Source organism: Rhineura floridana, chromosome 3 (assembly GCF_030035675.1).
Source record: "Rhineura floridana isolate rRhiFlo1 chromosome 3, rRhiFlo1.hap2, whole genome shotgun sequence".
In the NCBI taxonomy this organism is placed as follows: domain Eukaryota; kingdom Metazoa; phylum Chordata; class Lepidosauria; order Squamata; family Rhineuridae; genus Rhineura; species Rhineura floridana.
This window is the reverse complement of record NC_084482.1, coordinates 207143696-207168909: the sequence shown is the minus strand read 5'-3', so window position 1 is coordinate 207168909 and position 25214 is coordinate 207143696. Positions and strand designations below refer to the sequence as shown.

Genomic DNA, 25214 nt, shown 5'->3' with positions numbered 1-25214 from the left:
TACTCGTGTCTCTTCAAAGTCCATAGCACCTAATAGCCGACCTCCAATTGGGACGTGCATGGGCCAAGGCTTCCCAGTTCTCGATGCTTATGTTACACTTTTTAGATTAGCTTTGAGAACATCTTTAAACCTCTTTTGCTCACCATCGATATTCCGTTTTCCATATCCAATGCTAGTCAGAGTAGAAACCCATTAGAATTAAGGGACATAAGTAAACAAGATGGAAAGAAAAGGAAATATAAAACCCAAGGTAAAATATATATTTGAATTACTATTAAAATATGTATATGAAAAATATATTTCAACTTTAATCTTTCCAATATACATAGTTTCTAAAATGTGACCAACAATAATTCTGAAAACCACAATGCGGATGAAAAACGCCTTCAATAATTTCCCAGCATGAGCTCTATTACCTACGCAGCCTGTGTGGCATCTTTGAAAAGGGCACTCTAAGGGTTAAAGCCAGAGAGGTTCTTGGAGGTCCATTTTGGAGGGTTAGAGGGGGAAAGCGGAAGTGTGTATGAGTGTGTGCATTTTTTTGCGTGTGTGCCTGTGAGAGAGACAGGATGTAAAAAAAAATCACCCTTTCACTTCCTGTGTCCCATCTCTTCTTCTCCGGAGTCTTGTGGGAAGGAGAGAGTGTGTGATTTTGAGGGGATTTGGGTGAGCCTGCTTTAAACTAAAGGGACAAACGTTGCATTTTAAAACAGAGAGAGAAGCAAGAAGTGGGAGGGATTTATTGGTGGGTAGAAACAGAGGGAAAGAGCGAGGTGGTTAAGAAGACAGAGAGACACCTTTCCTTCCCTTTTCCAGCACAGGGCTCTGGTTGTCTTTCGCAACCGTCACATCAGTACCAACGAGCAGGGGATGGTGTGTGGTGCACCTGTTTTGCATGCAGAACGTACCAGGTTCAATATTTGAGCCTGCTGGGAGGAAGGGCGGGATATAAATCAAATAATAAATAAATAAATAATAAGCCCTGGTAGTAGGGTTGCCAGGCTCAGGGCCTGAGTCTGATCCTGTATCTTTAGGAGAAGAGAAAGTCAGCCAAGTGCAGCTGTTCTTGCAACACTCTAATGGGAAAAACCACAAGGTGGGATTCTCCCTTCCCCCTGCACAAGATACAGAAGATCTCTTGGAGGCTGGGCCTGGCAACCAAGAGGTCTTCTGTATCTTTAACAGTTGTGCAGAGGGAAGGGAGAATTCCACCTTGTGGTTTTTCCCATTACAGTGTTGCAAAAACACCTGCACTTGGCTGACTTTCTCTTCTCCTAAAGATACAGGATCAGTCTCAGGCCCTGAACCTGGCAACTCCACCTGGTAGGGCTGGGAGCATCCCCTTTCTGAAACCCTGGGGAGCTGCTATCAGTCAGTGTTGTCAAAACTGAGCTAGATTGACCAATGATCTGACTCCGTATAAGGCAGTGTCCTATGTTCCTTATCTCAGGAGTCCCTAATCCGGTTTTTGTAGGGGAAGGGCATCTGTTTGGCATGTGGAAGGCCCCAGGTTCATTCCCCAACGTCTTCTGGAAGGCCTGGGAATGTCTCCCATCTGAAACCCTGGAGAGTCGCTGCAAGTCGGGGTCAACTGCTGAACTAGATGGACCAATGGTCTGCCTCTGTATAAGTTGTCTTCCTCTATTCCTATGCTTCACGGAGAGCTGAGTTCAAATCCTTGCCCTGCAACAAAGCTCACTGGGTGACTTTGGACCAGTCATGTTCTCGTCGCCCTGCCTACCTCTCAGGGCTGTTGGAAGCGTGACAACAAAAGAAAGAGCCCGGCTGCTGGATCAGGCTAGTGGCCCATCTAGTCCAGCCTCCTGTCCTCACAGTGGCCAAACAGATGCCTGAACGGGAAGACCAGAAGCAGGACATGAGCTGTTATACCACAACTGGGGAACCTTTTTCACCCTGAGGGCCACATTCCCTGATGGGCAGCCTTCTGGGGGCCGCATGGTAGTGGTGGGTGGGGCCAGAGGCAAAAGTGGGTGGAGCAATATGTGCAGATTTTACCTTTGTACAGTAAGTTAGTTTCTACACACACACTTCTCCCTTCTCCATCCAGACAAGTACAAGGTGCAATCAGAGTTCAAGGACACAGTCCAGCCAGGCAAAAACGCTATAATTATTTATCAGTTAGATTTCTTAACACTCCCCCTCCACCATAAGGTTCTGGGGCACCTTTGAACGGTTTAAAAATACTATTATTACTTTTAAGGTTAGTCCCAAAGATAACGTAAATGTGAGAGAAATGCAAAATTAGAAAGCAGAAAGCTTTCTCCCCTCCTGCGCTTGGGATTTGATGTGATTGTACGTTGTTATATATGGCTGTACTGTTCTGATGTGCTCAAACTGTATATCTTGGAATATTACTTGTTTCTTACACTGAGAGTTTTCTGTAGAAAAAAATTAAATAGGTGTAAAAATCAGTAAAAACACACAAAGAGGGTGCAAAGCAAGGCTGGTAAAGGTAGTGGCTTAGAGAGAGCTCCAAGGGCCACACAGAGAGGCCTGAAGGGCCGCATTTGCCCCCTCCAGACTTGAGGTCCTCCACCCCTGCTCTAACTAATTTAAATCAACTCTTTCCATTTCTGCAAACATCTCTTTCACACAGGGAGGCAGACCTCCTGTTCGCTCCCCGCATCTTCTCTGAGAGGCTTTGATGCTGAGAAACCGGGGCATGAAAATGGAGGAACCGAGCCAAGGAGGCCCAAAACTGATTGAGGGATCAGAGGGAGCGAAGAAAAAACCCCATGTCACCCAGAGGGGCTGCATCCAGGAATTCCTGCAAAAGATGCCCGTGCAGCAGGTGAAAGAGGAAGGAGGGGAGGAGCTTCTTCAGCGCTGGGAAGTCCAATGGCAGGAGTTCCTGAGGGAAGTGGACTCCCCTCGTGAGGGCTGGAGGGTCCCATGGGTGCCAGAGGAGCCCACCCCGTGGGACGACGCCAAGGCCTTCCTGGCCTCCTTCGAGCAAGTGGCCGAAGCCTGCCAGTGGCCCCGGGAAGGGTGGGCAGCCCGACTCCTGCCAGCCCTCAGAGGAGAAGCCGAGCAGGCCTTTTGCAAGCTGGAGGGCCGGGACAGAGAGGATTATGGGAAAGTGAAGGCAGCCATCTTGCACGGGGACACCATCAGCAGGGAGAAGAATCGGCAGCACTTCAGGCACTTCTGCTACCGGGAGGCCGAGGGGCCGAGAGGGGCTTACGGGCGGCTCCAGGAGCTCTGCCGGCGGTGGCTGAAGGTGGAGAGGCACTCCAAGGAGCAGATCCTGGAGCTGCTGATCCTGGAGCAGTTCCTGACCATCCTGCCGCCGGAGATCCAGAGCTGGGTGAGGGAACAGGGCCCAGCGAGTTGCTCGCAGGCGGTGGCCCTGGCTGAGGACTTCCTGCTGACAAAGCAAGAGGCAGAGCGACCAAACCTGCAGGTGAGAGGTGGTACAGTCCTAACAATCCTTGAGTAAGGCTTCATCTGCAGTATACATTTCAAGCAGTATCATACCACTTTAAGCAATCATAGCTTCTCTCCAAGAAACCTGAGAACTGTCGTTTGTGAAGGGTGCTGAGAGTTCTTTGAGACCTCCGTTCCCCACACAAAGCTACAATTCCCAGAGTTCCCTGGGATTTATTGTTAAAGCGCTGTAGGAATTGCAGCTCTGTGAGGGGAATAAGGAGCCTCCTAACAACTCAATACCCTTAACAAACTACAGTTCCCAGGGTGTTTTGGGGAAAGCCGTGACTGTTTAATGTGGCTTGATACTGCTTTAAATGCCGCCCTGGGCACCTACTGGGAGGAAGGGCGGGATATAAATCAATCAAAGAAACAAATAAATAAATAAAAATGTGTAGTGCAGATGGGGATCTAAGTCTCTAAAGCAGCCATGACAACCCTTAGGCTCACCAGATGTTTCTGGATGGCAGCTTTCGTTATCTCTGACCATTGGCCATGCTGGCTGGATCTGATGGGATTTGGAAGGCCACAACATCCGGAAGGCCATAGAATCTTCGCCCCTGCCCTAACGCCTTGCATCTCTCCAGAGCAGAGAACATAAAAGATGTTTGTGGGCTGCATCCAAACCACATATTTAAAGCAGATGACTTCTCCCAAAGATTCCTGGGAACTGTAGTTTGTTGAGGGTACTTGGAAGTGGAGCCCTATGAGGGGTAAACTACAGTTCCCATGATTTGGGGGGGGAGAATCCTAGGATCTGTAGTTTACCCCTCACGGAGCTCCACTTCCCAATAGCCTCAACAAACTACAGTTCCCAGGATTCTTTGGGGGATGTCACGTGCTTTAAATGTATGGTGTGCACGTAGCCTTCTGTAAGGTTTGCAGTGAAGACACAAAGGGCATGGCCAGAATTTTCATGCAAATGGAGGGGAGTTATTTTTTATTTCCTGCAGCCGAAGAATCTGCAACTGAACACCTTGCAAAACAGTTGGAAAGTGGGTCCCCCCCCCACTCTCTTGCAGTGGTGATTAGGGTTGCCAGGTTCATGGCCTGAGACTGATCCTGTATCTTTAGGAGAAGAGAAAGTCAGCCAAGTGCAGGTGTTCTTGCAACTCTGTAATGGGAAGAACCACAAGGTGGAATCCTCCCTTCTCCCTGCACAAGATACAGAAGACCTCTTGGAGGCTGGGCCTGGCAACCAAGAGGTCTTCTGTATCTTTAAAAGTTGTGCAGAGGGGAGGGAGAATCCCACCTTGTGGTCTTTCTCATTACGGTGTTGCAAGAACACCTGCACTTGGCTGAACTTCTCTTCTAAAGATACAGGATCAGTCTCAGGCCATGGACCTGGCAACCCTAGTGGTGACTGAGGCTCTACTGCACTGTACACTCTCCCTTCCCTCCCTGCTTCCTCTTTCTTTTGGGAAGGGCTGTAGCTCAATGGGAGAGCAACTGGTTTCCAAGCAGAAGGCTGCAGGTTCAATCCCCGGCATCTCCAAGTAGGACTGGGAAAGACTCCCAATTTAAAACCCTGGATAGCCACTGCTAGGGATGGGTGAGAATTTCGATTCAGTTCGCATTTCAAGCAGAATTTATCAAAGTCGCAATTTCTGAAACAATATGAGAACCGAAACCCAGCCGTCCTTCGAGATTCGCATTTATCTAGATTTTGAGATGCAGTTCGGCAATGAAACAACATTTACAAAAATGCATATATTAGGGGAAAGCGTGCATAAAAATGAATACATGAGTGAAAATAACATGCAAAAAGGCATGGAATGAGGAGTAACGGCTTGCAGAAATGTGTACGTTTGCCAAAACTGCCTACAAAGATGAGCTGATTTGGAGAAATTCGCACTAAAACGGTGGAGAATTTTCATGAGGATTTTTTTTTTGAAAAAAAATCGCAGATTGGTGCAGAAATGTAGAGACCTGAATTTAACATTAGAAAAGTGAGAAGATGAAAGAACTAAAATTGACAGATCTTTCCATCCCTAGCCGCTGCCCGTAAGTGTACACAATACTGAGCTAGATGGGCCAAGAGGTCCAATTTGGTATGATGCAGCTCCCTAAGTTCTGTGCTTGCCAAGTGGGGAACAGCTGAACAGTCAGTGAGCGGGGAAGAAATTCAATTCATTTCGCATTTAAAGGCAAATTTACTTAATTTGCTCTTTTGGCTGAAGAACCAAAACATAGCCACCCTTCCAAAATCCGTACTTCTAATTTTGCAGTGCAGGTCTCCAGCCAGTTCATGTGTACACCGCTGCATATCCTGGAGTAAAATATGCATGAAAGAAGTGGATGGCTGGATGCAGGGATGTTGTCATCGAGCTGGAACTGTCTCACTTCTCAGAAACATAGGATGTTGCCTTATATTGAGTCAGACCATTGATCCATCCAGCTTGGTATCATCTGCACTGACTGGCAGCACCTCTCCAGCTCGATGACAACATCCCTGCATGTAGCCATCCACTTCTTTTTGTTTTAAATAAATGGCACACTGATGTGGAGAACTAAATGTAAGGCTGAAAAAAACCAGAAACCAAAATGAACGGATTCACTCATCCCGAGCAGGGAAAGGGGGCAGGTTGCAGATAAAGCGAATCGCAACCGTTTTCCCCTGCAGCTCACCTCTGAACTGCTGATGAGCTGGAGGGGATCCGGAGAGCCGGATGAAATCTCTTCCTTCCTATTTCAGGTAACAACAACGCCATTTGAGGAGGCGGTTCTGGGTTTCTGTGAGCCAGAAATGGTTCTGTCTGACCCCAGCTACAGGCATCTGCGCAGGGAGACCAAAGCGGAGGCTGACAACAGGGAGGCCATCTTGACGGGTAAGGACTCTACACGTGTCATCGGGCACTGCTAGACTGTTGGCGCTTTGCAAGTGAGATTCAGTCCCCATCTGCACTGTATGTTTAAAGTATCACACAGCTTTAAACAGTCATGGCTTCCCCCACCCTCCCAAAGAATCCTGGGAACTAGAGCTTGTTAAGGGTGCTGAGAGTTATTAGAAGATCCTCTATACCTACGCATTGGAAAACATTACAGGGAGCTACATATCCTGGAGTAAAATATGCATGAAAGAAGTGGATGGCTGGATGCAGGGATGTTGTCATCGAGCTGGAACTGTCTCACTTCTCAGAAACATAGGATGTTGCCTTATATTGAGTCAGACCATTGATCCATCCAGCTTGGTATCATCTGCACTGACTGGCAGCACCTCTCCAGCTCGATGATCAAATTGAGAGTATCCCAAGGTATCACCAAGAAAGACAATTTCTATGAAACTTGGTATCCATTTATAGTCTATATAAATCAAAAAGAACATGGTAGAGAACCTCCACCACATTACACTCAAATCTGGAATGCCTAACATTGTATGTGAGTCAATTTTGTCTTTTTTGTTTCAGTGTTTATAAGTTGATAGACAATGATAGGTGCTTTAAAAACTCATATTGATATATGTATGTGTCCTATATTTGTTTTTGTTTTTTAACTTAAGAATTTTCTAATCTCTATTATATATGGGCTTTAAATTCAATATTCTGCTGTAAATGGGAGGGGGGAGTTTCAGGTTTGTTCTGGTTATATAATTTTTCTTTTTATGTCAAGCAGCACTCGTGTTTGGAGGCTGTAATGAATGTGTAATTCTGTATTAAAAAAAAGTTAATTAAAAAAAAGGAGGGGGAAAAAAAGAAGATCCTCTATTCCTTCTCCCCAAGCTACGATTCCCAGAGTAGTTTAACAGTCAATCCCTCTCCTAGGAAACTGTACAGTATATGAGCCAGTGGAAGGATAGCGAATATGGCACCCTCCAGATGTTTCAGACTACAAGTCCTATCATCCCTGACCCGTCGGCCATGTTGGTTGGTGCTGATGGGAGCTGGAGCTCCCATAACAAAGTATTCACACACCCACTTGGTGTTTGGTACCTATTGGGACTGGTGGGGCAGAAAGCAGAGAGCCTAAACAGTAGGAGCCAAAGCCAGCTGGTTCTAGTTTTGCCCCCCTCCGCCTCCCTGCTGATTTCTACAAGGGACAACTCTGAGATTGGAGGAAGAAGCTGGCAGGCAGGGACACCCAATAGATTGGTGTTAAGAAGGCAGGCAGGCGGGGGCACACCGGTCCTCTAACGGACCAGCCTATTTATTAAATATAAGGATGAAAGGGATCCTAGATTCTGTCTCTTCTCAAGGTCTGGATCATTCTGAAACATCTGGTAGGATTTAGGGTGGTTGCTGCAAGATTTCCCAAACTGGGAAAATGTGTCTGGTCTCACTTTAGATGTCACTTTGCAATATCGGAGAAGTTAACATGCCCATTGCAAGCCCTGCGACTTGCATCAAGCTGCAGGTTCCTTCTTTGCAGCATAGGAGGATTTTGTGTTTCACATGAACAGAACAGAGCAAAAGAAACACGTTCGAACACAATACAACTTTATTTGGAAACATAAGCAGCCTTTACAAACATTCTACCTGGAGCTCATCTCCTGGCGACAGAGTTGATGCATTCGGTACTTTCTTTGACTTACGAGCCGGCATCATCTAGTTTGTGGACAAAAAGGCGACTGAGTTCATTTTATGATTTATACTCAGTGCGATAGCTGTGAAGGGCATAGGGGGATTGGCTCCCACCGGAGGCAGTGATGGCCACCAGCTTGGATGGCTTTACAAGAGGGTTAGACAGATTCATAGAGGGGTAAGGTACAAATAAACTGAACTGGCACCAAAAGCAAGCACCTGTATCTGTTGTAGGGGATCTTAGGGGAATAGTCAACTGGGGGAAAGAAAAACGGTATTGCAGCTTTTGAAAACTGCCCAGATTGGTTCGGTGTTGTGTATCCATTCATTCATCCCTCCCCTTGAATATTAGGCAGGCGCCACCTCTGCTATCTTTTCGGCGCCTTTTGAAGACTTTCCTCTTTCAACAAGCCTTTTAGGTTGAGACCTATCCCAGTCTGCGTCTGTGTTAGAATTGCTGAATAAGGTTTTTAATAATGTTTTTAACCCTTTTTAAAAAAAATGTTTTTAACACTGTTTTGTTTGAATGTATTTTAAGATCTGTTTTTATGATGTTTTAAAGTGTTTTTAGCACTTTGTTTGCCGCCCTGGGCTCCTGCTGGGAAGAAGGGCGGGATATAAATTAAATAATAAATAAATAAATATGTTATTCACTAAGAGCACAACCCAAGTCCCCTTTGCACTGGACTAGGGGGAACAGATCTCTCTGGGGAGTGCAGATCTCTCCTTTCTGCCCACCAAATGCGTGCACAGGCAGAAGGGCTGCATACAGAAAATGCTGCCAACAGAAAGCCCCAAAATGAGGTATTCGGAGTGCGGGGAATAGAACAGGAGCTGAGGTGGCCTGGGATCCATTGGATTCGGAACCGGATCTGCTATGGTAGCAGGAAAGCATCACATCTGCCCCCCCACTTCCTGCTCTGGTTGGCATGTGCGGCAGGACTGTGGATGCGGTGGTGGCCCCGCCAGACAGTGGCTGGAGCTTGATTTGCACCCTAATTTTGGGAAACGATGCCTTTATGCATGGAAAATCTTCTGCAGAAAAGCATAGCCGTCAAAAACGTTCCTTTGTGGGAAGAACATGGCAGTGGGAAATGTTTTATACACAGATGGAAGGGTATAAAATTATGCATGGTGTGGAGAAAATGGACAGAGAAAAGTTTTTCTTCCTTTCTCATAATGCTAGAACTTGTGGACATCCTACGAAGCTGAATGTTGGAAGATTCAGGACAGACAACAGAAAGGACTACTTCATACAGGGCATAGTTAAACTGTGGAATCCACTCCCATATGAGGCAGTGATGGCCACCAGCTTGGATGGCTTTGAATGAGGATTCAAATTCACAGAGGATAATGCTATCAGTGGTTGGTAGCCATGATGGCTATGCTCTGCCTCCATGGTCAGAGGCCTAATGCTTCTGAATACCAGTTACTGGAAAGCACAGGAGGGGGGAATGCTCTTGTGCTTGAGTCCTGCTTGTAGGCTTCCCGTAGGCATCTGGTTGGCCACTGTGAGATGCTGGACTAGACGGGCCACTTACCTGATCCAGCAGGCTCTTCTTATATTCCATTGCAGGAACAATTTCTGTCCCCAGTCGGGCTAAATTAACCAATGATCTGACTCGGTATACAGCAGCTTTGTATGATGTTCAAATGGGATAGCCCAACTTGAAATATTGATGTAACAGGCAAGCACTTTTTCACAGACTTTATGTTTCCTCCATTGCAATCATGAGGATTTTTATTCTTTCTTTCACTCAGGAGCTAAACAGTGGATGAACCTGAACGAAGGAGAGAAATATGCACCAGACGATTCCAAGCAGTTGCCACCACAGGGGACATCAGTATGGAGAGCAGCAGAGAACATCCCTCAGTTTTCTGAGCAGGGAAATGCTCTGGAGGGTCAGCAGGAAATAGGCTTGGGACAAGAAGTCAGTGTGTCTATTCCTTTTGGGGGCACTTTCCAAGATCTGAAGAAGGATGCATTCCAGCGGAGAATCCACACTAGTAAGAGACAAAATATCTGCAGCGCATATAGGAAAAGATTCAATCAGAGCATGGGCCATGTTAAACATGAAAACATCCACTCAGGAGAAAAACCATTTAAGTGCTCGGACTGTGGGAAAAGGTTTGGTCAGAAATTTCACCTTCTTGGGCACTGTAAAAGATGTGAAAGCGAGAGGCCTCACAGATGCCCAATCTGCGGGAAAAGATTCTCTCGCAGCTCATACCTTAATACTCATCAGAGAATCCACACCGGGGAAAGACCCTATGAGTGCTTGCGCTGTGGGAAAAGCTTTAGTCAGAAAGCGAACCTTAATACACACCGTAGAATCCACACAGGGGAAAAGCCACATGAATGCACAGTGTGTGGGAAAAGATTCTCTCGCAACACGTGCCTTAATAGACACCAGAGAATCCACATGGCACGCTAGCTGTGCAGTTGTTTGGACTGTGTTTCTCTTGGGAGGGAGCAGGATATCAGTATTATCAATTAATGATTGCTCACTTGGGCTAAGCTTCAGTGAGAAATGTCATGTGTTTAGACACTGTAGAATGCAAGAGCATTCAGTTGATAACACAATAAAGAATGTTTTCCATTCCTTCCATGACTATTCTGATTTTTTAAAAAACCATTGCATATACACACACAACCAAAATGATCAAGGGTGCTGGAGCAACTCCCGGACGAGGAAAGGCTGCAACATTTGGGGCTTTTTAGCTTTGAAAAAATGAAGGGTGGACCTGATAGAGGTGTATAAAATGATGCATGTTGTGGAGAAAGTGGACAGGGAGAGGTTTTTCTCTCTCTCTGATAATACTGTAACTCGTGGACATCCAGTGAAGCTGAAAGGTGGAAGATTCAGGACAAAAGAAAGTCCTTCACACAGCACTATGGAATTCAACTATGGAATTTGCTCCCACAAGAGGCAGTGATGGCCACGAACTCGGATGGAATTAAAAGAGGATTAGACAAATTCATAGGGGAGGCTGTCAACGGCTACTAGTCATGATGGCTGTATACCAGCGGTTTCCAAACTGTGGTCCATGAACCACCAGTGGTCCGCAAGCGTCATTCCAGTGGTCACGGCATGGCTGCATTGAATATTCCTACTTGTATTTTCATTGCTTCTTTTCTTTCTTACATTGTAATCTATTGTGTTACAGTTTAATTTCTACGGGATGCAAATTGTAATACCATAAAATGCAATATAAGAAATAAGCAGTAAAGTTACAATTAAGATCGTACAGCATGTAGCACAGCCCATTGCGATCTCTGCAACAGACAGAAAAATCATTACGTGATTAATGATTGACTTTCAGCAATTATCAAGTGGTCTATGGGGGAGGGGGGGAGCGGGAGACCTGTATGCTACTTACCAGACCAGAAGCAGCATGCTTCTGAATACCAGTTGCTATGGATCATGTGTTGGAGAGCATTCCTGTGCTCATGTTCTTGTGGGCTTCCACGGGAATCTGGTTGGCAGCTGTCGGTAACAAGATGCTGGACTAAATAGACCAAGCCAGTGGCCCATTTAGTCCAGCATCCTGTTCTCACACTGGCCAACTGGATGCCTACGGGATGCCCACAGGTAGGGCCTGAGTGAGAGAGCATCTCTCCCATAGGAGGAAAGGCCTAAAGAAGAGATATCTAACCGGTGGCCCTTCAGATTTTGTTGGACTATGACTCCCATCATTACTGACCATTGGCTATGTTGGGTTGGGGGTGATGGGAGTTGGCATCCCAACAACATCTGGAGAGCCAGAGGATCCCCACCCCAGATTCTATCATCAGGCCAGAGGCCTATCTAGTCCAGCATCCTGGATGTTCTCACAATGGTCAACCAGATGCCTATTGAAAGCCCATACTGGGCCAGCCTGTGTGTCCACCTAGTCCAATATTGTCTATTTAGAGGTAGTCTGAGGACAAGGGATGTGGCCTGCGGAGGAGGTGTGCCCTCAGGAGAGTCTCAATGGTCAGGCAGAGGCTGGAGGGCCACATTTGGCCCCTGGGCATGAGGTTCCCCAGGCCTGGCTTATCTGGATTGAGACCCAACGATTAAGCTCCCAAACTGAGTGCTACAGGAACAGGTGTAGATAAGAACAAATAAATAAATGGGGGAAATGTTAGTCCTACTCAGAGTAGACCCATTGAAATTAATGGCCATGACCTGACAGCACAACAGCACTCTGCTCTCCAGTGGTTTTCAGAGGCATACTCCCTCGAACAGTGGAGGCAGAGCATAGCCAATGGGGCTAGTGGCTGGTAGCCTTGTCGTCCATGAATTTTGTGTAATCCTCTTTGAAAGCCATCCAAGGTGGTGGCCGTCGTGGAGGAGTGGCTCCTGTGCCCACTGGCCTGTGTGTGGTGTTGTTTAATGCCAGATCGGTACACCATAAGACCACACTCATCCATGATTTGATCGTGGATGAAGGTGCTGATTTGGTGTGTGTTATCGAGACCTGGGTGAGTGAGCTGGGAGGAGCTGGTCTGATCCAACCTTGCCCACCTGGGTACTTGGTACAACACCAGCACAGGCTGCAGGGACGGGGAGGGAGGAGTTGCTGTGATCTACAGAACTTCCATCTCTGTCACCAGGAAACCACTCTGTCTTGGAGCTGGCTATCAGGGCCTGCACCTGGTATTGGGCCAAGGACACAGTAAACTAGGATTGCTGCTGGCGTACCATCCACCCTGCTGCCCGGTAGCTTCTCTGACCAAGGTGGTGGAGGCCATCTTGGCTGTGGTATTGGAGGAGCCCAGCTTGATAGTCCTGGGTGATTTCAATGTCCATGCTGAGGCTGCCTCAAGTGTTCTGGCTCAGGACTTCATGGCCTCCATGATGACCATGGTGCTGTTGCAAGTTGTCACCAGTTCAACATATAGGGCAGAACACACTCTCAACTTGGTTTTTGCTCCAGATGGAGGAAAGGGCGGTCTGGAGATGGTGGGGTGGATGTCACCCCATTGTCATGGTCAGATCATTTCCTGGTGAAGTTTAGCCTTATGGCTCCAATCCTTCCCTGAAGGGTAGTGGAGAGATTAAGATGGTCCGCCCCGAGAAACTAATGGAATCCACTGGATCTCTGAATGCCCTGAGGGAGTTCCCAGTAGATAGAGCAGGTGACCCTGTGGAAGCCCTTGAAATGCTGTGGAACAGCGAGGCCTGTTGGACTCTTGACATAGTTGCCCCCGAGTGCCTCTCCGGCATTGAGCCCAGTTTGCACCTTGGTACACCAGTGAGCTAAGGGCAATGAAACAGGCTGGTTGACAGCTAGAGTGCAAGTGGTGAAAGACGTGCTGTGAGGCTGATTGGGCATGAGTAAAACATCATAAATGTGCCTACTGTGTGGGGGTGAGGGCAGCGAAGAAGGCCCACTTCTCTGCCTCCATTGCATCCTCAAGTAGCCGTCCGGTGGAGCTTTTCCGTACTGTCAGGGGTCTGTTGACATCAACTCCAGGAAATGGAGTTGTAGACCCTTTGGGAGCCCACTATGAATTGTTTGCAAGGCACTTTTGGGGGTAAAGTTGCACCTTTGTAGCAATCTTGATGCCGCATCGACATCTACTGTAGTCCCCAGTGCAATATCTCCTGTATCTTCTTGGGAACGGTTTCAGTTGATACAGCCTGATGATGTGGACAAGATGCTTGTGACAATGCAACCAGTAACGTGTCCTCTTGACCCTTGCCCTTCTTGGCTTATTAAAGCTTGCCAATGTGGTTGGACCGAGTGGATGAAGGGTGTGGTCAAGGCGTTGTTGCAGGAGGGAGTGGTTCCAGCCACCCTGAAAGAGGCAGTGATCCCACTGCTCCTGAAAAATCCCATCCTGGATCCATTGGTTTCCGACAACTACCGCCCAGTTGCCAATACCCACTTCTGAGGGAAGGTGATTAAGAGGGTTGTGGCACAGCAATTTCAGGTACTCTTGGATGAAAGAGATTATCCTGACCCATTCCAGTCTGGGTTCAGGCCTGGTTATGGGACAGCCTAAGTTTATCAGGAGGACAGGGGGAGTGCGACCTTGTTACTCTTACTTGATCTCTCAGCGACTTTTAATACCATTAACCATGGTATCCTTCTGGGCTAACTAGGTGAGATGGGTACTGGAGGCACTGTTTTACAGTGGTTCCAATCCTATCTCCAGGGTCATTTTCAGAGAATAGCATTGGGTGATTGTCTTTTGGCCTCCCGGCAGTTGTGCTGTGGGGTGCCACAGGGTACCATCTTGTACCATCTGATGCTGTTTAACATCTATATGACACCCTTGGGAGCAGTCATTGGGAGATTTGGGGTGAGATGTCAGCAGTATGCCGATGATACCCAGCTCTATTTTTCTGTAATATCTGAATCGGGAGAGGCCATGCAAGCCCTGGACCGCTGCCTGGACTCAGTGGTAGGCTGAATGAGGGTCAATAAACTGAGTCTGAATCCTAGCAAGAGGGAGGTGCTGTGGGTTGGTGGTTCCCGAGTTCAGATAATTGGTCAGTTGCCTGCTTTGGATGGCGCCGTACTCCAAGAGCAGGTCTGTAGTCCGGGGGTGCTCCTGGATCCATCTTTGTCATTAGAGGCCCAGGTGACATCAGTGGCTAGGAGTGCCTTTTACCAGCTTTGGCTGGTAAGACAGCTCCGGCCGTTTCTGGACAGGGATAGCCTGTCCACTGTTGTCCGGCTGGATTACTGTAATGCACTCTATGTGGGGCTACCCTTGAGGTTGATCCAGAAGCTGCAGCGGCTGCAAAATGTGGCAGTGAGACTGCTCACTAGAGCAGGGTATCACCAACATGTCAGCCTGCTGCTGAAGGAATTGAACTGGCTACCTATTAGCTACTGGGCTAAGTTCAAGGTTCTAATTTTGGTATTCAAAGCCCTATACAGCTTGAGACCAAGATACCTGAAAAACCATCTTATCCCCTATATACCCAGTCGATCACTGCGCTCTGCAGGTGAGGGCCTCCTGCAGATACCATCTTATCAGGAGGTCCGTTCCGCACAATATACGAAACGGACCTTTAGTGTGGCGGCACCTACCCTGTGGAATTCCCTCCCCTTCAATATTAGACAGGCGCCATCTCTGTTATATTTTCAGCGCCTACTGAAGACTTTCCTCTTTCAACAAGCCCTTTAAGTAGAGACCTTATCTCAGTCTGCGTCTGTGCTGGAATTGCGTTTTCACATGTTTTTAAACCTTTTTTTTTTTTTTAAGATGTTTTAAAGCTTTTTAAAAAATGTTTTTAAGGATGTTTTTAAAATATTTTTTAAAGTCTGTTTTTATGATGTTTTAAAATGTTTTTAGTGTTTTTGTCTGCTGCTCTGGACTCCTGCCGGGAGGAAGGGCGGGATATAGATCAAGTACATAAATAATAAATAATCTGGCCCTGCGTGCATAATGAAACCTGATGGGTGCATCCTCTGGGTGAAGCAGCTGGGTGGTAGGGTGGTTGGCACTAACACATAGTGGGAAGGAACTTCTTAGGAGCATAGCTAGACCCTCGGTCCACCTTGTTCAGTATTGCCTACAGTGATGGGCAGATGTTCTCCACTGCTATGGCCAATGGTAGCTTACAGTTCTGAATCTATACTGAATGTCTAGGGGCCTGACTGGCACCTGCGACCTTCTGCATACCAAGCAGATGCTCTGCCACCGAGGTACGGGCTCTTCTCTCCTCTAGGCACCTTCGCCGCCTGCCATTTCCCCAAAGCCACCCACGAGGCTTACTGAGAGCAACTCGCCCTCTGCAGCCTCCCATGCAGGGTTGTTGTGATGAGATAACAGGGGCAGGGCGAACAGTGAACACCACCCTAGGCTCCTCAGAGGAAGGACAAGATAATAAACAAAATTAAATCTGCACTGGGAATCAGATTGTCACAGTCACTGCCTTTTTTGAACAAGTGTTTTATGTGGTTTACGTTTTGTTTTTGAGGTGGAGAGAAAACTTAAGGATAAAGGAGGAGATAAAGTTGCGGGGGAGAGTTCCTCCAGTAAGCACACACACAACAAAGAGCAAACCAGACTGGTATACTGGGACGCAACCAGTATGCCAGCTATGTAAGAATGCATAAACCCGGGAACATAGCATGGCTGGATGTAGGATCTGACATTGTAAAACAGAGTGGGCAACCTTTTCTCAGCCCGGGGGCCACATTCCCTTCTTAGGCAACCTTTTGAAGGCCACATGCCAGTGCTGGGCAGGGCCAGTGGCAAAAGTGGGTTGAACAATGAATCTAACTGTGATGTATATACAGTAGCCTAGTTTCCACACACACTCACACACCCCTTGAAGGGGTATTATCAAAGCTGAAGGACGCTTTCCAGACCGGCAAAGAAAACTTAGGGACCTAACGAGGGTCAGTGAGGGATTTGGCCTGGGGAAGAGTTCTGAGGGCCACATAAAGAGCACCGAAGGGCCACATCAGGTCCCCAGTCCTGAGGTTCCCCATCCACATTGCGAAACATAGACTAAATTTACAGGATGTGCGTTTTGAACAGAATGTAAAGATTGCCAAAATTTTGCCCGGCCATAGGGTCCGTGAGCGGAATATTGGAAATTCTTCACAATGAAACCAATAAACATACAAATCTTTCCTACAAACTCAGTTCTTCTAAAAAGGGACTATTTCCACCACTTCCAATCATTGGAGTCAGGATCCCATTAGGATACCCAAGAAGAGTCAAGGAATACTTGGTTAGCCGATTTCTCTCCCTGGATCGTTTTCTCAAGAGTCAAGTTGGATGGTGGTAACAGTCAGCAAAGAATCACACCAATCACACGAAAGTCCTTGTGTTTTGTGATGTTTATGATACATAAGGCCTGGCATGAATTCATCTTGTTCCCACAGTGGAGGCTACTCCATGAGGGTGAATGGGAGGCTGCCCCACCCAGCCCCACCCAGGACTGTAGAGTCAGTACGCCAGACCTTCAACTCCGACCCCTCTATTTTTCTACTGTCCAACTCCGACTCCTTCATAAATGGCAAATGTATATTAACTAGTAATAACAAATTTACTAGTAATAACAAATTTACTGTAGTAAAATGGTAGCACAAGGCATTTCATCACCACCACGTGAATCCAGAGCTTGGAAAAGTTACTTTTTTGAACTACAACTCCCACGAGCCCAATCCCTGGAGCTGATGGGAGTTGTAGTTCAAAAAAGTAACTTTTCCAAGCTCTGGATTCATGTGGTGGTGATGAAATGCATTGTGCTACCAGTTTACTACAGTAAATCTGTTATTACTAGTTAATATACATTTGCCATTTATGAAGGAGTCGGAGTTGGAACATTTCTACCGACTCCGACTCCACCCATAATTGCTCCCGACTCCGACTCCACGACTCCGACTCCACAGTCCTGGCCCCACCAACCTTAGTCTGCCTTCAGCCAACCCCCACCTGCCTGCCTTCTTACTTAAAACTCCAGGGAGAGCCACCGGCTGTCAGCTTCCTCCTCCTTAGCCTCAGTTTTGCCCTTGGAGAGCTCAGGAGGAAGGAGGATGCAGACAAAATTAGAATTAGTTGATTCTGCCTGTCATTGACTCTGGCTCCAGCCGCTGTTGGCCTCCCTGCTTTCCCCGCTTACCACTCTCAAATGGCACCAGCCACCATTGTTTGGAATTTCCTCCAGATGGGTTCCTTGATGTCTGCTAAGGACAAAATTATGACCAAAAATTTGTGTTACATATCAAGTGCTTATCTAATTCTTCTCCCTGTGGCTTCTTTCATGTGAAAGAAGGTACACATTGCAAATGAAGTACTTTCCGCAAGCACAGCAGTCATGCTGTGGAAAGAAGCTCATTCTGATGGAAGCTCTTTCAAAGCTAAACAATTGCAGGTCTTTTTCCGTGTGTGGATTCTCTCATGTTTCATAAGGTGTGATTTCTGAATGAAGTTTTTTTCACAGACAGAGCATTTGTATGGCTTTTCGCCGGTGTGGGTTCTTAGATGCACAGTGAGGTTTGCGTTCTGGCTAAATCTCTTCCCACAGGCAGAGCACTTGTAAGGTTTCTCTCTGGTGTGGATTCTTTCATGGACAATCAGCTGGCAAGTACTCCTAAAGTTCTTCCCACAGACAGAGCACTGGTGTGGTTTCTCCCCTGTGTGGATTCTCTCGTGAAAAATAAGGTCTGACTTTTGCCGGAAGCACTTCCCACAATACAAGCACTGATGCGGTTTCTTCTTCCTCGTGTGGATCTGCTGGTGTCTCTTGAGGTGATCCTTACGACTGAGAATTTTCCCACACTCTGTGCACTGGTATGACCCCTCCTGAGCATCAGCTCTGTCGTGTTTGACAAAATCAGAGCCCCGCTTGAAAGCTTCCTCGGGACCACTGAGTGAGTTTGATTTCTTCCACTGGAGGCTTTCACCAAAGGCCTCCTCGTCTGACATGGAGGAAACAGATCTATCCATCACATTCCTAAGGCAATGGTCACCGAACTGCCCAAGTGGTCCATGTTCATCCTCGTATGCTCCCCCTTGGATTTGATTATGGGGAAAACTCTCCCTAGCTATTCTTCGAGATGGCTCCATTGGCTTAAGATCCTCAAGCTGGTATTTTTTTTCTTCTCTTTCACCAACCTGTTCATAATCTGTTCAAAGGAAGAAAAAAAAAACACTACTTCAGCCTTTTACATAAACCCACAGAAGTTACTGGCCTATAGGGGGAATGGAGTGTCAGGCCCAGCAGTGCTATCTGGTATCCTTGGGGAGCTACAGAGCCAAGGTTCTGATGACTGCCTTGCCCACCATTAAAAATAAAAATTATGGCTAGACCCACATCAGAGTTGACAGGCAGCTGGGTCTAACCACCATGTTAATTTCCCACAATGCACCTGCAGAGCGTCACTCTGGGGCATTACAAGAAATTAAAATCACTGCCTCCAGCCAACCCACTCATTCTGCTGAATGGGACCGTAGAGGTCTGCCCCAAAGACGTACCCTGGACTACACCAATGGTTGCCAATCAGTTGTGAATCTTCCAGCAATATACTGGGAGATCTAGATTGGGGGTGGGGGGAGAGAGACCTTTTCCAGCCAGAAGGCTGCATTCCTTTCTGGGCAACCTTATGGTGGACGGGGCCAGAAGCCAAAGGAGGCAGAGCAATGAAATACTAGTTTCCCCACACACTCACCCACCTCCCTCTCTCTATCCTCATTCAGTTAAGCAAAAGGCACGATCAGAGTTCAAGGAGTCATTCCAGCCAGACCAAAACTCTTGAGGGGGGTGAGACGCAAGGCCAGTGAAGGGTATGGCCTGGGGAGAGGGCCTGACAGAGATGCTTGGAGGGGCTCATTTGGCCCTAGGGCCCATGCTTCTTCATCCGGGGCTACATCTCCCTTCTGCCCACCCTCCTTCAAGAGATGATACCAGTGTAGCAGTCCTAGAACACCCCGAAAGAGAAGGCGCTTGGCGGCACCGAAACTCCAGAACATCTAAGAATCAGGCCAGAAACAAAGATGGCTGCCACCAGCTGGGAGGCGAGCCTTGCAACTGCTCAAGAAAGTAGGCAAGAGAATATGCAACGGGCGCGGGTCGTGTGTGAGAGAGTGCACGCTTTGTGTGTGCTTGTGAGGCTGAACGAACACAAACAACTATTTTTGATTTTTATCTGGTAATATGTCATATAGGAATGTAAAAGGTTCTCTCATTTATTTAAGTTATATCTCACCCTTCCTCCCAGGAGGAGCCCAGGGCGGCAAACAAACGATAAAACACTAAAAGCATCTTAAAAACAACACATCTTATATATTTTTAAAAAATCTTACAAACAGTTCCAACAGAGAGACAGACTGAGGTAAGTTCTCCACTTAAAAAGCTCGATGAAAGAGGAAGGTCTTCAATTATTACCAAAAAGACAACGGAAATGGCACCTGTCTAATATTTAAGGGGAGGGAATTCCCTAAGGGATTTTGTACCTAGTCAGACCCAGGTAGAGCAATCCAAATCATGGGAAGCCGGCGGGAGGGGGGGCCGGCAGAGGAGGAGCCGGCAGGAAGCTCTGCGGCATCCACTCCCCATTCGGGAGCCGCTCTGCTGGCTGAACGCTGGCTCAGTCGGGAGCCACATGCGGGGATCAAAAAAGCAAACGCCGGCTCCCACAAATACCCCTACCAGGGAGTAAGCACTCTCCATTGACCACCATAGAAATTATTTTACTCCACCAGCCTATTGGCTGGCAGACATTTTACCTGGATTGGGACCCACAGGAGTGCCCCGAACGCAAGGAGGACAATGTAGGAGTTTCCCCCCTCGGCTCCACCTCTGCCACACACCCCGGAATGCCCCATTTGGGGGCCTTCTGCCGGCTGTCTGCCTGTCCCTGGCAGACTCCCTAGCTGAGCAGGCAGGGTCCCAGCAGCACCCCAGCTCAGATGAGGGGCTTCTGCCAGCAGTGCCCAGCAGCGCCAGGAGCTTGCCGGCTCAGCCAGAGGTCTGCCACATCCAACTTGGCCAGAGCAAATAGAAGATGGATTGCACCCTTAGCCAGTTAGTCCATCTAGCTCAGTATTTGCCACCCTAGGCTCCTGCTGGGAGGAAGGGCGGGATATGAATCAAACAATAAATAAATAAATATTGTCGGCACTGACTGTCGCTAGCTTCTACGGTTCCAGCCAATAAGTCTTTCCCCAGCCCTTTCTCTAGATGGTTGGACTGAACCTGGGATGTTTCGCATGGAAAGCAACTGTAGTCTTTCCTCAAATGATGCTCAAATGTAAATATGGTGCTCTGAAATTATGGCAATAAATTTTTTATGGATTCCTTCATTTTATTTATTTCTTTGCTTAGTTCAAATATTTTTACCTTGCTCTTTAAACAAAAGGGCTCCCCAAAACAATCCCTGCCCTAAAAGATACAACACACAAGGAGAAAATATGGGGAGGGAAGAGGAAAAATGAAAGGTCAGACTGTTCCTCGAAAATGGTTCTCTGCCCCACTATAGGTGTTAATACAAACATTCAGGAATTGTCACCTTACAATAGTTGATTTTGAGTTTCAGTGTTTCAAAATAAAATACCATACAGAACGAAATTACAATGTACCATTTGTAATTCCGTAATATGAGAGCATTGGTCAGGGGTTTGATTACTTTCGTAAGGCACTGTAGATTAGATAGACAGGCAGGCAGGCAGATCCTGACTGTATTTCATCTACATTCCTAAGAATTTGGGTTGGGGGCCAATGATAACTTTGTAAGCTCACCAAAGGCTCGAGGAATTTGGGAAATCTGGGAAACCAAGAAACTGAGCCAAGGTAACAAGACTCTTCGAATGGTTTTTATTGTGTCTAATACAGCTTCCCCTCCGGAAATCTTTGGGAAAGAGCATCCAAGAACCTGGGGGCAAGGGACTGTACTTACCCAAAAGTATGGGGTCAGCCACCTGCTTCGTTTCCACGCACAGCTCTGTCGACTTGAGATCAGACGGGCCCTGCCCTGCCTCAGAGAAACTCACAGCCACCTCCACAAACGGCACTAGGATCTGGGGAGCGGGGGAGGAAATGGCAACATTGTGATGAGGCTGAACTTCCCAAGGAGCAGCGAGCACCTCGCACCAAACGCAGCCAGTGCACCATTCGAGTCCCCTCCTGGCAAAAGGATGACCTTGCCACAGACAGCCGCGCTTTGGCTAATACCCTGGTGGGACTACTGCAACAGGTTATACGTGGGTCGGCCCTTGGAGGGCATTTGGAAATGTCAGGCTACTGGGTGGGAATGGAGTTCCTGGGCTTAGCTTAAACCTATTTCACCGCTGCTTCAAGATGGGTCCCGGTTTCCGGTAGTTGCAGGACACAATTCAAAGGGCAGCTTTTAACGGGCAGAGTCCAAAATGTCCTGGGAGGAAGGGATTGTAAGGACCATCATTTTCCAAACAGAAACTCACAGGGCCCACCACCCCTCTGGGTCACTGGTCCCATTCTGAAACTGCTCTCACCATTAAGATGATTCTCTTAACATTCAACCCAGACCTCCTCCTGTAATCAAGCCCCTTAGCCCTTGCCCTGCCCTCTAAGGACAGCCGAATTGCTGAAGGGTAAGATTAGGTACCGAGGAAGCTGCCTTAGCTCAAGTCAGACCTTTGGCCCATCTAGCTCAGTAGTGTCTACACTGACTGGCAGCAGCTCTCCAGAGTTTCAGATAGGGGACATTCCTAGCCCTACCTGGATATGCCGGAGACTGAACCCGGGACCTTCCGTATGCATAGCTGATGCACCAAGCTAGGCAGCTTCCCACATTCCTAGCCTCTTGGGGAAGGGGCTGTCGTTCCGCGACACAGCATTTCCTCTACGTGCAGAACGCCTCAGGTTCAGTCCCCGACATGCCGTAGTGCAGTGGCAAATTCAGAAGTGCAGGGGCTCTTAGTGTTAGTCACAGCTGCCTCTCCCTCTTTTTTGCTGCTGAGTTCACAGAATCGCAGAATCGTAGAGTTGGAAGGGGCCTACAAGGCCATCCAGTCCAACCCCCTGCTCAATGCAGGAATCCATTCATTCAAGTTGAGAATATCCTTCTTAATGCCTGCTCCCACAATAAGACATCCCTAGGAGCCAATAAGCATAAAAGGGGAGCATGTTAGCTACTGAAGAGTCTTCTCAGTGGCTGACTTACCTCCTTTCACTCCGATTGGCTACAATCCACAGGAAAGGACAAGGAAGCATGTTAGAAGACTCTTCTCAGTGGCCAACAGGCTCCACTTTCATGCCGATGGGCTCGCAGGATGCTGGAGACATAGGGACCCTGCTCCCAAAAAAGTAAAGGATCTAAGACCGTCTGAGACCCTGGACGACTACACCCCTGCCGACATGTCTAGATGAGGTTAGAAATGTCTTCTGCCTGAAACCATGAAGAGCTACTACTGGTTGGTGTTGACAATATGGAGCGAGATGGACCAGCAGTCTGACTAATGTAAGGCAACTTCCCCTGTTCCTTGGCCATTCGGCCCTTGCTCAATAGGTAGAGCATCTGCTTTGCATGCAGAAGGTCCCAGGTTCAGTCCCCGGCATCTCCACTTAGGGCTCAGACAGACTCCCTGTTAAATACCCCAGAGAGCCCCTGCCAGTCAGAGCAGACAATGCTGAGTTAGATGGAATAACAGTCGGACTCAGTATAAGCTACTTTCCCATGCTGTGATGAAATGGCCTCACCTGTTTCTCCTCTTTCTCGGCCTCTCGCTGCCTCAGCAGGAAATCCTCGGCCAGGGCTACCGCCTGGGCGCAGGTCTCCGGGCCGTGCTCCCTCACCCAGCTCTGCATTTCCCGTGGCAGGATGGTCAGGAGTTGCTCCAGGACCAGCAGCTCCAGGATCTGCTCCTTGGAGTGCTTCTCAACCCTTAACCACCCGCGACAAAGTTCCCAGAGCTGGCTGTAGGCCCCTCTAGGCCCCTCCACCTCTTGGTAGCAGAAGCGCCGGAAGTGTTGCCGCTGCTTCTCCCGGCGCATGGCGTCCTGTCGCAAGATGGCCCCCTTCAGTTTCTCATAATCCTTTCTGTCTCGCCCCTCCAGCCTGTCGAAGGCCTGCTCGGCTTCTCCACGGAGAGCCGGCAGGAGCCGGGTCACCCACTCTTCCCTGGGCCACCTGCAGGCTTCGGCCACTTGCTCAAAAGCGGCCAGGAAGCCCTTGGTGTCGTCCCACGGCCTGGGCTCCTCTGGCAACTGGGGGACCCCCCAGCCTGAGCAAGGAGACTCCACCGTCTTCAGGAACTCTTGCCATTGGTTTTCCCACCTCTGAAATGGTCCTTCGTCTTTTTCCTGTTTGATTTGCTCTTCCGGTCTCCTTGGGTGGAATTCCCTGAAACTCTTGGCCTGCAGGACATGAGGTGCTGCGCCTACCCCTTCATAACCATCCTTTACCATGGAGTTGACCAAATCCTGCTCCTCCATTTTCATCCCGGTGACCCCTCGGCGGATCCCACAGACCTCTCTAATGAAAAGGGCATATAAGAACAAGCCAACAAGATTGATTAGTCTTATTCTTCTTCGCCTTCTACACAAGCATCTCAGTGTACAAGAGCAAAACAACAGTTTAAAACACACACACAGCGGAATTATTTAAGATAAAAACAAAACAATACAAAATAGACACCCATGCCAGAGGCCCATTCATCCAGAAAGCCTGTCGAAACAGGAGGAAGGGTTGTACACCAGCAATTTCATCCCCCTCCCCAAATCAAGGTTTTCTCTATACACTCAACAATTCACCACACACCTATGTGTCTAGTGCGCATGTGCTCAATTTCTGCTGACTCAAGCCAGTGGGCCATCTAGTCCAACATCCTCTCCTCACAGCGGCTTAACCAGATGCCTCAGTGGGACGACCCCCCAAGCAGGACCTGAGTGCAACAGCACCTTTCCCGCCTGGGGATTCTCAGCAACTGGCCTTCAGAGGCATTTCCTGCCTCCGACAAGAGAGGTGGTGGAGCCATCGACAGCCTTCTTCTCCATGAATTTACCTAATCCCCTTTTAAAGTTGGCCAAGTTGGTGGCCAGCACTGTCTCTTGCGGAAGCGAGTTCCATAGTTTTAACTCTGCGCGGTGTGGGGAAAAAATCCTTCCTTTTGTCTGTCCTGAATCTTCCGACATTCAGCTTTGTGGGATAGTCCCTGAATTCTAGCCATATATGAAAGAGGGAGAAAAACCTCTAACTCTCCACGTTTTCCCCACACCAGACACCGTCTTCCACACCTCTCTAAACGAAAAAGCTCCAAATGCTGCACCCTTTCCTCATAGGGGAGTCGCTTCGTCCCCTTGATCATTCCGGTTGCCTTTTTCTCAACTCTTTCCAGACATATCTGGAAAGAGTTCAGAAAAGGGCAGCCAGAATGGATCAAGGGGATGGAGTGACTCCCCTATGAGGAAAGGTTGCAGTATTTGGAGCTTTTTCGTTTAGAGAGGTGTGGAAGATTGACGAGACACACACATATATATCTCCAGACCCTCAAAATTTTAAGTTCTTATGTTAAAGGAATACCCCACCCCATCAACTCAGAGCAAACAGCAACCCCGTCGTTCACCCTCCTGCCTCTCTCTGCTTTATTTTTTTTAAACGATTAAATATTTCCCACCCCTCCACTTCTTTGGATAATTTTGAAAATTATGATCTTTGCGGTCAATATCTCCCATCACCTCTCAAAGTTCACAGTTTTAACTCACCCAGAGCCAGGCTCCCTCCTTAAAGAATCAATCCCGTGCCCTCCCCCGCCAAACACACAATAGTCTTTTTAAGAAGGGGGGGTGGAACTGACGGGGGAAATTGGGAGGG

At 47.9% G+C, this 25214-nt stretch overlaps 2 protein-coding genes across 2 annotated transcripts; one reads left to right on the top strand and one right to left on the bottom strand.

The window, feature by feature from the left end:
• Positions 1–557: 557 nt before the first annotated feature.
• LOC133381315 (zinc finger and SCAN domain-containing protein 31-like) lies at positions 558–10821 on the top strand. Its single transcript, XM_061620291.1, has 4 exons — positions 558–666; positions 2618–3424; positions 6143–6275; positions 9726–10821. Exons 2-4 carry the CDS (start codon positions 2666–2668, stop codon positions 10397–10399), a joined length of 1566 nt encoding a protein of 521 aa, XP_061476275.1. The 5' UTR covers positions 558–666; positions 2618–2665; the 3' UTR covers positions 10400–10821.
• A 6354-nt stretch (positions 10822–17175) lies between these two features.
• On the bottom strand, positions 17176–25214 carry LOC133381310 (zinc finger and SCAN domain-containing protein 31-like). Its single transcript, XM_061620279.1, has 4 exons — positions 25106–25214; positions 23102–23876; positions 21321–21441; positions 17176–18551 (listed from the first exon to the last, which is right to left on the bottom strand). Exons 2-4 carry the CDS (start codon positions 23840–23842, stop codon positions 17758–17760), a joined length of 1656 nt encoding a protein of 551 aa, XP_061476263.1. The 5' UTR covers positions 23843–23876; positions 25106–25214; the 3' UTR covers positions 17176–17757.